This window comes from Emydura macquarii, unplaced genomic scaffold, assembly GCF_026122565.2.
Source record: "Emydura macquarii macquarii isolate MOO-44397 ecotype Brisbane River unplaced genomic scaffold, CSIRO-AGI_Emac_v2 contig_1790, whole genome shotgun sequence".
NCBI classification, from domain to species: Eukaryota; Metazoa; Chordata; order Testudines; family Chelidae; genus Emydura; species Emydura macquarii.
Genome location: NW_027131927.1, coordinates 25,328,459 through 25,342,704, shown reverse-complemented (window position 1 = coordinate 25,342,704; position 14,246 = coordinate 25,328,459). Strand labels below are relative to the sequence as shown.

The following is a 14,246-nucleotide window of genomic DNA, read 5'->3' as shown; positions in this document are numbered from 1 at the left end:
TCTCTCTGAGTAATGTGGCATGGACAGTAAAAATGAAAGTAGGGACAGGTACAATAAATAAATGTTCCCAATATTTTTAGCCCAACCTGCACTTTTCTGATTTAGATGGATTTCATTCTGTTAGGAAAAGATTTGAACTGGACTGATTTTCATCTGGGACTCTTGCTCTTGAATCAGATTGCCTTTTCTTTCTTTTAACTGAATTGGATTCCTACCAACACAACTCTTACACACCTTTGGGTTGACACTGTTCTCCACTGTACCCAGGGCAGCACTTCCACTCCAGTGATGTCACAATTTTATGTTTGATTCTGTAGGCTTGACGGGTCATCATCTGGGATCTGGAGATCAAGAAGATGTTGGAAATCAAATGTTATAAGTCTGTCTTAGATGATTGAGTATGATGATTGGATTGTCTTAGATGATTGAGATGATTGGAAGAAATCTGTAATCAGCACATTACATTGCACAAGATCATCTATGAATTTTTGTTTTACAATTACTGTGGAATGAAACAAATTAAAAAAAACAGACAACAAAAACCAAAAAACCCTTTTTATATTTTCAGTACTAACTGTGGATTCTGGGTGCCCAACTTGAGACATCTTAAAGGGGCCAGATTTTCAGAGGATGGGTAACTCAGTGCTTTCTTAAAAAATGATCAGGCCCCTTTATGGTATCTTAGATTGGCCACCTAAAAGTTCAGGAGTACAAAATGCCTAGTTACTTTGGAAGGTCTTGGCCATAGTGTATGCTCTGCTGTATATAGCAAGACAAATTTTTAGGGTGAAATCCTGGCCCCATTGAAGTCAGTGGGAGTTTTGCTATTGACTTCAACTGGATCGAAATTTCACCTCAAGTCTTTATTCAGTCCTTCTTCTGGCAAAACTCCTATGAGTAAAGATAGAGTATAAATTGAATAAGAACTTTAGATTTTGGTCCAGTGTTATCCCCCCACCCCGCACACAGAGGAAATCACCACTAAAAGATTAAGCCTTCTTTTCTTTTCAGAAAAAGTTTCATGAGAACATTGCTATACATTGAAAAAAGAAAGTCACCATACTGATGCCATTGCACCACAGTAAAGAGCCGGTGTTTGTATTGTCCCTCTTCCTGCATACAAAAGCCAGCTGCTTTTATGTATGAGGGCAGAGTGCAAATTGAGTAAGGACTCATCTTTAAGTTGCTAAAATTATGCATAGTCCTAAAAGATGGGCATGACTATGAATAATCAACAACGTAAATATGTGGTGTTTGGAACATTGATTCTGGTTCCAAATATTCAAGGCCATCCACTCCCTCCACTCATATTTCCAGGATCCTCTTTAGGTTTCCTTAATCACACATGTGCCTACCTCTCATGCTTCACTGACCCTCTTGCAACTTGGCTTCTAGATCATAGAATCATAGAATTGGAAGGGACCTCAGGAGGTCATCTAGTCCAACTCCCTGCTCAAAGCAGAACTAACCAGGACTAACCTCAGCTAAATAATTCCAGCGAGGGTTTTGTCAAGCCGCAGCTTAAAAACCTCTACAGATGTAGATTCCACCACCTCCCTAGGTAACCCATTCCAGTGCTTCACCACACACCCAGTGAAAACCTTTTTCTTAATGTCCAACCTAGACCTCCCCCACTGCAAATTGAGACCATTGCTCCTTGTTCTGTCATCTGCCACCACTGAGAACAGCCTAGCTCCATCCTCCCTGGAACCCCTTTTCAGGTAGTTAAAGGCTGCTATCAAATCCCCCCCTCATTCTTCTCTTCCGTAGACTAAACAAGCCTAGTTCCCTCAGCCTCTCCTGATAAATCTTGTGCTCCAGCCCCCTAATTATTTTTGTTGCCCTCCGCTGGACTCTCTCCAACTTCTCTACATTCTTTTTGTAGTGGGGGGCCCAAAACTGGACACAATACTCCAAATGTGGCCTCACCAATGCCGAATAGAGGGGAATAATCACTTCCCGTGATCTGCTGGCAATGCTCCTACTAATGCAGCCCAATATGCTATTAGCCTTCTTGGCAACCAGGGCACACTGCTGACTCATATCAGCTTCTTATCCACTGTTACTCCTAGGTCCTTTTCTGCAGAACTGCTGCCTAGCTTGTTGGTCCCCAGTCTGTAGCTGTGCATGGGATTTTCCTTCCTAAGTGCAGGACTCTGCACTTGTCCTTGTTGAACCTCATCAGATTTCTTTTGGCCCAATCCTCCAGTTTGTTTAGGTCCTTCTGTATCCTATCCCTACCTTTCAGGGTATCTACCACTCCCCCCAGCTTAGTGTCATCTGCAAACTTGCTGAGGGTGCAATCTACCATCCTCCATATCATTAATGAAGATGTTGAACAAAACCGGCCCCAGGACCGAGCCCTGGGGCACTCCATTTGTGACCGGCTGCCAGCTAGACATGGATCCATTGATCACTACTCGTTGAGCCCTATGGTCTAGCCAGTTCTCTGTCCATTTTATAGTCCATTCATCCAACCCATACTTCTTTAACTTGCTGATAAGAATGCTGTGAGAGACCATATCAAAAGCTTTGCTAAAGTCAAGGTACATCACGTCCACCGCTTTCCCTACATCCACAGAGCCAGTCACCTCTTCATAGAAGGCAATCAGGTTGGTCAGGCATGACTTTCCCTTGGCAAATCCATATTGACTGTTCCTGATCACCTTCTTCTCTTCCAAGTGCCTTAAAATGGATTCCTTGAGGACCTACTCCATGATTTTTCCAGGAATTGAGGTGGGCTGAACGGTTTGTAGTTCCCTGGATCCTCTTTCCTCCCTTTCTTGAAGATGGGCACTACATTTGCTTTTTTCCAGTCATCAGGGACCTCCCCCAATTGCCACGAGCTTTCAAAGATAATAGCTAATGCCTCTGAAATCACATCAGGCAACTCCCTCAGCACCCTCGGGTGCATTGCATCTGGCCCCATGGACTTGTGTATGTCCAATCTTTCTAAGTAGTCTTGGACCTTCCTCCTTCCTGTATATCCTAAAACATCATTCTCCTCATGCAACATCAAACTATGGGGCAGGATGTTGCCTGCAGCAGAGTGGCTGAGAGTCTGTTCTGCTCCATCCAGGTATCATGCTCTCAGTGTCTTCCCCTCTGTGGAGTATCTCAGAATTTATTTTCCAACAGAGATTGTACAAGATTTGAACAGGGATGTGAGCTCTGATCCCTCAAGGAATTGACTTAAGGTGGAAAACCTTGTGGGGTGGGACAGAGATGCATGCTCTTGGTGAAGAACTGAGAGAGGATGGGAAAAGAGAACCCAAGAACCAGTCTGAAAGTTAAATGAAGGCAGATTTAGCTGTGTAATTGTGCTGCCTCCATTTGGGGTGTTCTGCACCTTTATAATTAAGAACTTTGCCTGGGTCCATAGCCAGTAGCCATTTTGTTCTTAGAGTTGTTGTGGCCCATTAAAGAGACAGCACAAACATGCCACAATCGCTCTTGGACACTTAGTCTTTCTTGTTTTTTCCCCTTAATTTCATACAAGAATCAGTCTAGATTGGAAGCATATGGCTGGTGTGTGTGTGTGTGTGTGTGTGTGAAATCTCCTCTGCCCCTTTTAACACCAGGTTTGTGTCAGAAAACATCTTCCCAGTGAACTCCAAAATGCTATATTTATTTTACTCTACGGTTTATCTCAACACCTTATCCCAAGGGATAGAGTCTTACATCATCTCTGCAGCTCCCAGAAGCAATCCCTGTGTTCTTCAAATGGCTGAGCTCTGACTAGATGAGTAAGATTGACTTACTTACAATAGACTTACTTACAGAACCAGTCTAAAAAGCTTATTTTCCTACCAAGTTAGATGATTTTCGCATCCTGAAATTTTTGAATGAAAAAAAAAAGAACCCTAAAAGAGACAATGTTATTGCCAGACTCATCTTATGCACAGTGCATTACTTACACATGTTATGGCCCTCCCTGGAGCCACTTAAAGCATTCCCAAAATGCTGAGAGTATTCTACCTTGCTACACATAGGCTGTAGCAAAGCAGACTCCTGCACATGATGGTTATACAGTATAAGAGAGAAGTGTAGCCTAGAGGTCAGAGCCACAGACTGAGAGCCAAAAAATCCTACCTTCTGGGTTTAGAACAACTCATGCACACTTAAGGGACTTCTCCCTTGACACACCCCAACTAGCAGTGCAGTTGTAATAGGGAAACCATTAAAGAACAGAGGAGGTGAAATTCAGCTGGACTCTGGAAATAGAATTTTTTCAGAACAGGCAATTAGCCTCAGATGAAGGGTATCACAGACAAGGAAAGACAGATCTGAACGCATGATGAAGGACAGCAATGCCAAAGTTCAATCTACTCCTAAACTTGAATCCTGTCCTCTGTTCACAATCCTGCCACCAAATGGACAATGCATGTAAAAGTCCAGGCCAAACAGAGGGGTTGGAAGGTAGAGCTGTTTAAAAAATATATATCAAATTCTGAAAAGTTTCAACAAAATGAGGGATGAAATGTTTCGCCAATTGTTTTGCAAAAATTTTGTCCCCTCCCCCTCAAGCTCTATTAGGAGACTACAGAAAACTAATGTTTGCAGAATCCAATGAGGCAATTCAACTATAGCAATGTCAGTTGGAATAGACCATATGCATATGCTTAGCACCGTGAGCGGCTCCTAATCTGTAAACTGCACCGAGGACTCAGTCTTCAGCCAACTCCAGTTGCAACAGTTCTGACCGCCATGTTTTATGAACTCTTTCTTTCAAGACCCTAAAGGTGCAATAACAACAGAATCATCATAGCTCTTAAATGGCCATATACCACACAAATAATCAAATTCCTCCCTTACAGAAGACAGTGAAATTTCCATTGCCTCCAGCAGGAGTTACAGTTGCTTACTGCAGATTTGAATTTGATCCCCATGGCATACAAATAGGGGTAAATTATACAAGTTTTGTACATCCACCAAATACCAACTCAGTTCAGGTGGTACTGCTTTGCTAAACCTATGTACGCCCGTTTTCTGAACACATTACACTGTGCTTTATATCACAGCTGAATTTTATATCCGTGCTTTAGATCACTACTGCCTTCAGACCACGTGCTGCCCTCCCCATTTGTGTGGGGAAAGCCTCATGGCTGTGGGAGCTTGAAAGGAAAGGAGGCTCTCACCACATACCCGCTTTAGAGCTCTGCTCTCATACGCCTTTCATCACAACAATTTGCAGCCCTTCTTGTAGTCATCTATAGAAGGGTCTGTATTGGCAGAGGGAGCACCACACTGAGGGACTGCAAGTGCCACCACTGCTTCTAGTATCAGAGTATCTGGACAGTTGCTCTGCATCAAGTCAGTCAGTCCCTGGCAGGGATTCCTTTCTTCCATAAGACCTCTTGGAAATCCTACACAAGCCTGTTAGCCTCTCTTTGCGGGGGTTGCTAAAGGGCCAGTATTTGAACTCTGAACAGTAGCTGAACAGCATTCACTGACTCACCTAATACGTTTTGCTTCAGAATTTTACATTGATAGGATCAAAGAATCATACAATTTGCTTGTCCCAACATATAAACAGGGTGGATTAAATTACTATTTTTCATTCCAAGTAACAGCAGGTTACCTAATCATTCATAATTAAAGTGCATGCAAATGCTATTTCTGCACAGCATTACACACCTCACACTGCAGGCTCCAGTGGTCCAGGTACATGGCTTCGCTCTGCCTGATGTCAAGGTTTCCATGTTGTCCACAACAACAGTAGGGGAGAGTCTAGTGTGAACATAAGCACACCAGTTCCTGTACAAGAAAGAAGGAACAAGCGTCACTGATTTTAAATCAAAACTGTAATATCCAAATAACATTTCCCCAAATATGATGGGAACATGATCTTTCAAGAGGAAGGATGGTCTTATGATTAAGGCAGGAGACTGGGATATAGGAGATCTGGGTTCAGCACCAAGCTCTGTCACTGATTTCCATGTGATCTTGGGCAGTTCATTTACTCTCTCAGTGTCAGCTTCCCATCAGTAAAAAGGGGAACATTATTCCTTTCTGCCCCTCTATTTAGACTGTAAATTTTGGGGCAGGGACTGTTGCATACTAAATACTTGTAGAGCACCTAGTACAAAGGGATCCTAATAACAGGTGCGGTCTTTAGGTACTACAGGAACACAAATAAGTAACAATAGGATACTTCAGCAGGCATTTTCTAGCTTTGAGGCCATAGAAACTAGTTCTCTAGAACTCAAAGAGGTGAGTCCTAGAGTTTTAGCATCCTTACAGCTAGCACTATTTCTGTTTCATTAATAGGTTTTCACAAAAGATTTTACTCCCCCATTTTTAATTAGTTCTAATATATACCCACTTTGTAAAGTGGGTTAAGATCCTTATAGGAAAGATGCTATGAGCATAAAGTATATGCTTGTGACTGCTGAGATTTTACATCCACATAAACTTTTCTTCATTTTGAGAAGGTATTTCCTTATTCAGAAGGAGTCATGTTCCCATTTTCTGCTACATAAAACGGCTTAAATCCAACCCCCCACCTTTCTTAGGGCGGAGATAAAAACCCTACCCTACCTCATTATCACACGACCATCATCTTATGAAAATGACGACAGCTGAATAAATACATTCCAATTAATATTTTAATAGAATAATTTATCCTCTTTTTCTGTTGGCAGGATGCAATTGTGAGCAGGCTGTGATTTCTTCATGTCTGTTAGTTTGAACTCCTTCCTTGACTATTGGTTTTAATCATTTTAATTCATGAACTAATTATTAGTTTTGATTGGTTAGTAAGTCACCTGTATTTGTGGTCTTTAATTTCATAGGTAATTAGCTGTAATTGGTCAATAAGTTGCATGTGTTATTCCTATTGTCTAACAAGATGAACATACAAGTTCTTCCAGCACTAAAACTTACCTGTGAAAACTCAAAGTTTGGTTTCCACAGGTACTCTTTGAAATTTGCTAGCTTCATATTGAACATTAATGGGACACAAACACAAAAATAAGGCTGAAGCAAATTCATTTAAAAACTGGAATTATCAACAAGGTGGGGGGGGGGGTTCATTCTCCTCCCATCTATGAAATTAATGTCTTATTATGATCTGCAAAAGACAGAAACAGCAGGATTAGAATGCAATATAATATTTTTCATTTAAATCTGAAGTAGTTCCATTTATTTCAGTGAAATTACTTCAGATTTACACCAGTGCAAGTGAGAGCCATGGTACTACAGATGAAGAAGAATATCAGAATCTAGCTGCAGGTAAATAAGTTTGCTTACAGAGCTCCTAATATTACCACCCTTATGTTGTATAGCACTTATCAGTAGCCCCAATGAACTCAGTGGGGCAACCCCTGGAGTAGGTTCTGCGGTGTAAAAATGAAATCCTGAATCTTTCCATTTCATACACCACATTATGTGGCACCAGCACACAGCCCATATTATTTAATTATTGAAGAATGTGCTTGATACAAGAGTTGTTGTGTAGTTTCTTTGATCTGGTTTTTTCTCTAACTTTCACTGTATATTTCCTTGGGGGTTTACATCAGGAAAAATATTTTTTTTAACTGGGGGTGTAAAAATTCTGTGTTGGTGTGTGAAGCTCTGTTTATATTCTCCTTCCTACAGTTGGGACTTGTAGCTTCATTCTTTTATGTCAATTTGCAAATTGTATAAATAAATATTTGGAAAGCATAAATGCAGCCTCCAACAATAAATTTCGGAGTCAGCTTCTTCTCTCACGTAGAGGGTGTATGTCACGAGTAATTCTATGGACATGTATGGGGTTACACTCATGCAAAACTGGTATAAGTAAGTTGAGAACTTGCGGTTTATCAGAGAGATCATGAAATCACTTACAACAATCCTGTGGTTGTATGGGACATAAATGTCCATCAGTAGAGTGAGGAACTAGGAAACTTCAAAAATGATTAAGAGTTATTCTGAATAATAATGACACTTTTGCTAACCTGCTGCCCTGTGTTATACAGGAGAATTAGGTAAGGAGAGAAAGGGGCATAGGTAGCCTCTTCCATCCCAGATCACTCATGCACCAGTAGGAAAATATATGCTTCTAGCAGTTCCTTGCTACTGAGTGGTAGGAGTGAATTCAGGCTATAGTACTGGCTTGTGTTCTGTAATCCCAAGGAAATATACCTTGTGTGCATGGACATAGCCAGGCGTCTTCCCCTGCTGTGCATATGATGTGATTGGCAACAAGTGCTAATAGGTTACTGGTTACTCCCATTTAGAACAGTAATCCTCAGTGGGCGCTCCTCCAGCATCTGAACCACCATGCTTTGCATGTCTAATCCTTGCACCCGATGTAGCTTAAGTGGGGATTCTGCATGGATAACAATGAGATCAGAGATAGTACTTGTCTTTGATGCACAGCACAAAGACAAACTAAGTCTCCCATCACATATGTGGGGTGAGTATTATCTCTTTTTTATAGATCTGGCAAACAAAACTGGACCAAACCAAAACACTCCCATTGAAGCTAGTGGTTTATGCTAAAGATGAATTTGGCTTATAATTTTGGGTGGCCTGCCTATGACATTTAGGGCTTGATTTGCAGTAATGCTGAGTATCCTTAATTCCAACTGTTGCAGGTATCCAGAATGTCAGAAAAATCATACCTCTGAATTTCTAAAGCTGGCCATCCAGAAATAGAGACACCCAAAATTTGAGGCAAAACTTTAAAATTTGGCCTGGAATAACTCACTCACAGTTACAGTAAGCCAGGGGAAAGGTTAGAATTTGAGAATTCCTGGTCCCCCACACCAGTGCTTTAACTGCTAGATCACATTCCTGCCCACAGAAATAAATTAAAAAAGATAAAGCTGGTAGCGCTGTTTTAAAATTAGATAGTCTTTTTACACCTGGACAAAATGAAGAAAGCAGCCACGAGAATCAACTTTCACATGTATTAAAGGCCTGAAAGACAAAGAGCATTTACTTTTCAAAAGTGTAAGCTACTTTTTAAAATTCATGGTGCAAATCCACTAATTATCATAATTATTGAGAGTGGAAGAGTTAGTAGAACTGGCACATATAGTTGTTGCTAGATGCATTCCAATGGGTGATAGGAAAGAAAGCAGCAAAGCCCACTCCAAAATACTGGGTAGGCATTGCTTTGTCTAAAAAAAAAGTCAACACAAATCTCTGATTTCTGTAAAAAAAATAACTCTAGTGTTACGTGTAAAGAGCATTTGAATCTAAAACGGTTAAACTGATTTCAAGCTGCATCAGGGCAATGGCTGAAGTGGTTCTCTCATAGCCTAGCAATCTTTGATCATCCTAAATTGGAAGAAATATCGACAGGAAAAGACCCCTGGTGTGACTCCTAATTAGGTTTGTGCTACCAATGAAATAAGCTCATTAAGTGATGTTGAAAATGTAAATATAATTTTGAAACCAAATGGTCTGAAAAGCATTGTAGGTTTCAAAATAGAAAATGAAGCATGGCAGAAGGATGGTGACGGGCAATGTAAAGGCAAAGGCAGCCACTCAAAACAACTGTTTTGCATAATGGGAATTTCAACCTGAAAATAATCCTCTTTACCTTTCATGGAATAATTTATTCCAGATTGGAAATACTGACTTCTAAATATGTGGGCTTTGTCAAGACCCGCAGTTGTTATTGGGTTCCATTTTCACTGACTTTGATTTGATTCGTGAAACATCATATTTAAAAAACAAAAGCAACCATATTGGTAACAACTGTGGAAGAATCCCGGGTGGTGTAAAGCCAGTGTAGCAGTTTTTCATGATCTTCTTGCTGCTCCCAGCATAGGGGGAATGATGGCTGGAAAGATGCTGTGGTAGAAATCCCTCTACACTCCCACTGTTCCTGGCTGCTAGAAAATCCTCTAAGTGGGGCCAGATTTAGGGTGGTGTTTGGGTGTAAAGCCACTTTGCTGAACAATTCCCTCTGCATCAAGCACCTCATGGCCTGATCTGAGAATCAGGGTCATACTAAGTAGTGACAAGGCCATTTGCCTGGACAGTGACAAAGGATGCAATTATGGTGCACTTCAGAGGAAAGGAGTCAGGAAGCTTCCTTCTTTCCCCCTAGTGCTCCAATATAAGGAGCAGCCATGCTGGTGGTTGGCCTGTCTGATGCCCCTTAGGATGCATGCCAGGGTAGTTTTGGATTGTTAAGAAAATCCATACTACACTTACAGAAAAGGTTACCAAAACCTCACTCCCACCGGCACCCATGCAAGCATTATGGAGGTTAAGGGTCCAGGTCTCCCACCAGCACAAGCTAAGAGACCAATGTAAACAATTCTCATCCTGTAGGGGCTTGAGAGTAGGACTAGTCAGACCCATGAAGCATCTGGACCCCCACCTCTTGTCCACCAAGCACATTGCCAGGCTGTAACAAGTATTCACTAATAATGCTTTTTCCTCCTCAGTAGGTGGAACTTGTTTCTGAAATCATGAAGCTAACTGCTGGGTAGGGGTGCTTACCCATTTGTAGCTGATTGAGCCATCTCTGAGTGATTTGCAATAAGCTCATGATCGAATGGTGTGAAGCATGCGTATGAGCAGCATTTTGGAATTTCAAAAGGATCCCAATCCCCAGAAAAATGCTCTCTCTTTCTGTGGAATAAGAACAAGTAGCATATCTAACCCTACCCTGAGCTGCGGTGCATCCTTAGCAGATGAAAAGTAGCTAATATCACTGCACACATTATTTACTGTACTTGTTTGGTTTAACCTTTGATAACAACATGAAAACAGCAATACTGGGTCAGATCAATGGTCCATCTTCTTCCCGTCTTCCAACGGTGGCCAGTGCCAGATGCTTCCGAGGGAAGAAAGAGAATGGGGCAATTAACAAGTAATCCATCACCTGTCGTCCAGCCCCAGTTCTGGCAGTCGGAGGGTTGAATAGGATAGGATTGCATCCCTGACCATCTTGGCTAATAGCTATTGATGGACCTATCCTCCATGAACTTATGTAATATTTTTTGAGCCCAGTTATACTTTTGGCCTTCACAACATCCCCTGGCAATGAGTTCCACAAGTTGACTATGGAAGTTGAGTTCCGCAAATTGACTACAAAAGGAACTTCCTTTTTTTTTTTTTTTTTTTTTTTAAGACCTTCCACTTATTAATTTAATTAGGTAACCCCTGGTTCTTGTGTTATGTGAAGGGGTAAATAACACTACATTATTTAATTTCTCCACAGCAGTCATGATTTTATGATAACATTCGTGATAATGAGCAGACATAATTCACTGATTGTCTGCACTTCTGAAGTTGGCATGGATGTTGGATTGTATATGTTGAAGAAAGAGATGGTTGGTTAAAATGCAGGATTGCAGGAACAGGTATATTGAAAGTAAAATATATGTTATTCATTCTTGGGCCCAGTTGGATCTGCGCATGATTAAGTCCATTGCTGAACTGGAGTTTAGAAATAATACCATTTCCCCTTTGTAATGTGGTTGGAGCATCTGACCTTTCAAATTCCCCACATCTAGTTAAAAATTACGGGAAGACTAGTAAATCATAAACTTTGCTCAGTCACAGGGTTCAATTTTGGAGGTCTGTTCTGGTTTCTTTGGTTTCATATATGCTGAAACCATCCGTTTCTGGGTTGCTGAGTTTCTTTCAATTTCTGCTTTAAAATCGTCCATCTCAGTATATTTATATTTCACTCATTAACAGTAAAAGCCAGCAGGTGGCAGACTTTCCCAACATACGCAGTTAAAAGAACCATGAACAAGGTTTCACTCACTATATTCACGCCATTAACTAACTACAGCAGAACTGTATACCTGGCCACACACACTGCGATTTTGTTTCTGTTTTCCCCTGTATAGTGTGGTGCGTGCACCTGAAAATCTTTCATTTGGTTAAGAGAACTTCCCGTATCAATAACAATTGTTTAAAAAAATCTCTTAATATAAACCATTTTTACACTCTAAACAGCACTAGAAAAAATATTTGTTAGGCATGTGGAGAAATAGCTTTCCCTTCACAGTGCCTGATCCTCCACAAGAATAGATCAGTGAAGCTCCACTGAAGTCAATAAAGAGGCCCCAATTTACACCAACTGAGGGTCTTGTCTCCTGGGTGTGGCTGGTGAGCCAGAATTGCTTAGCTGCACTTTGTGGTTGTGCAAAATTCACTTGTAGCCATAAAGGTGCTTCTAAGCACACCAGTTGATACCATGTATTGCCTTGAACAAGCAGAATGAGACCAGAAATCTTATTCTAATGACACTGCCAAGCCTGGGATTTTAGGAAAGATAAGGATCACTGAACTGTAATTAAAAAAACAATACAAAAATATTCTGTTTAATTCTAACAGCTATGAGAAAAAAAGGGGTATTTTTAAGCTGGGACCTGTATATCATGCTTTGGAACAGTTCAATCAGCCCCCTTTATATAAAGAAGGCTAGCCTTGCAAAATCGTCATGACAATTTACAAGCCTGCTGACAAAATCAGCTTCTTTATTGGGGGGCTTGTGCCAAAGCCCATTGAAGTCAATGGGAACATTTCTATGGGCTTCAGCTCAGGCCCCTTGTTACTGTGATGACTGATGCAAATGTCACATGAAATGTAACTTAATCAACCATCAAAAATGTTTATTTCCCTGGGGCAACTGGAAGTTTATGAGACTGTAATAACCCCTTCCCGGTCATGTTGCCACTGTAAATACATGGCAAAGCAAAAAAGAACATCCACTGCCAGCTATGTAACTTAGAGCAGTTGCTTCATTTGCTTATAAACACAGATGATACTTCTGAATAATCTTTGCAACTGTCCCTAAACACTTGCAACATGCACCCTGCTGGTAGCCAAAAGCCCAAAGGTCATGGATTTTGTTTTGCTCCCCTACTCCTTTTGTACTGCTGCTGAACATAGGCTTTATTTTTATCCACAAGTAAATTAGATTACTTTGCTTTTCACTGATGCGATATTGAATCAGCACAGCTGAACTGCATTGAACCATGGGAGAACGATCTAGTTGCAGGAATACAAAAGGACCTAGATGTGGAGCTTTGGTTAAAGGCAACACATGGCTCTGTGACTCAGATGATAGTATCTATATACATTGCATGGATTAGTGTAGGAGATACAGAGCCTGATTCTCCTCTACTTTGCCCTTTGTTTCATCATTTACACCCAGGGTGACCAGATAGCCTGATTTTATAGGGACAGTCCTGATATTTGGGGCTTTTTCTTATATAGGCATCTACCACCTCCAACTCCCTGTCCCAATTTTTTACACTTGCTATCTGGTCACCCTATATACAACAGGGCAAAATGGATGTAAAATGCTACCAATTGAGAATGATAGCATGTTACACCTGCTGTGCACAGACATATACGTCTCCCCAAGAAACAGGGCTGTGGAGAATCAGGCTCATAGAACAGTAATTTAAAATGCAAGAATGGACGTGTTGGGCCCAGCATTCTTAACATTTTCCAACTTGTGAAATTACATTGCATCTGCATAAATTCCCCTTCCGTTTTCAACAGGTTATGAGATTCTTCACTTCCTTTCTAAGGCTCCAATGCAGCAAAACACAAGCACCTACTTAACTTTAAACACGTGAACTGTCTTACTGACTTCAAGTTACGCACAGGCTTCTCTGCTTTGTTAAAGCAGGGCCCTATACTGTTGTGTAACAGTATGGTGTGCAAATAAATGTTACTTTTTTTCTTAAAAGGATGATTTTGCTTTCTTTGGGCTTCATCTTGTAGCCTTTAGCACATTCAGCTACTACACATTCATGCATGTAGATCCATTAGGCTAATTTTCCACTGCCTTACACCTTGTATAGTTATTTGCACCAGTTCAAAAGGAGCATAGAGTGAGTGTAATATGCCTGAGCCCTTGCATGTATTAGAAATGGCCCCAGTTTAACTAAAGGTGTATTTTTAAATCGAAAGTTAAAAACAGTGCAAACCCTTCTGTGGGCAATTTCAAATTGATTGCTTTATACTGATTTAGCTTTATCTTAATTAAGCTAACATACTTAAAAGGGTCCACAGACAGATTTTCACTTGTTTAATTACTTCATTTAAAAAACAAAGAGTTTTCCTTGAACTGGTGCAAGTTTCAATGCAGAGAAAAAACCTTGAGAGAAGAATTCTGTTCCGATAGCATTTTACACTCACTCTGCATAAATATAAATGCTGTGCAAGATGCAAGGCAGCGTAGAATTTGCCTCAGTGACTTCAATGGTACTACTTATGTGAGTAAGGGTTGCAATGATTACATCTTTTATTAAAAAAATTAAACCTCATAA

The 14,246-nt window shown here is 40.7% G+C and overlaps 1 protein-coding gene across 1 annotated transcript in view; it reads right to left on the bottom strand.

Annotated features, from left to right (window-relative positions):
• Nucleotides 1-14,246, bottom strand: part of MMRN1 (multimerin 1) — a 53,752-nt gene that overhangs the window by 28,360 nt on the left and 11,146 nt on the right. The window contains exons 2-3 of the mRNA XM_067557173.1: nt 5,638-5,757; nt 235-341 (exon numbers count right to left, since the gene is read on the bottom strand). Coding sequence (XP_067413274.1) covers nt 235-341; nt 5,638-5,757 — 227 coding nt within the window. The remainder of the gene's footprint in view (nt 1-234; nt 342-5,637; nt 5,758-14,246) is intronic.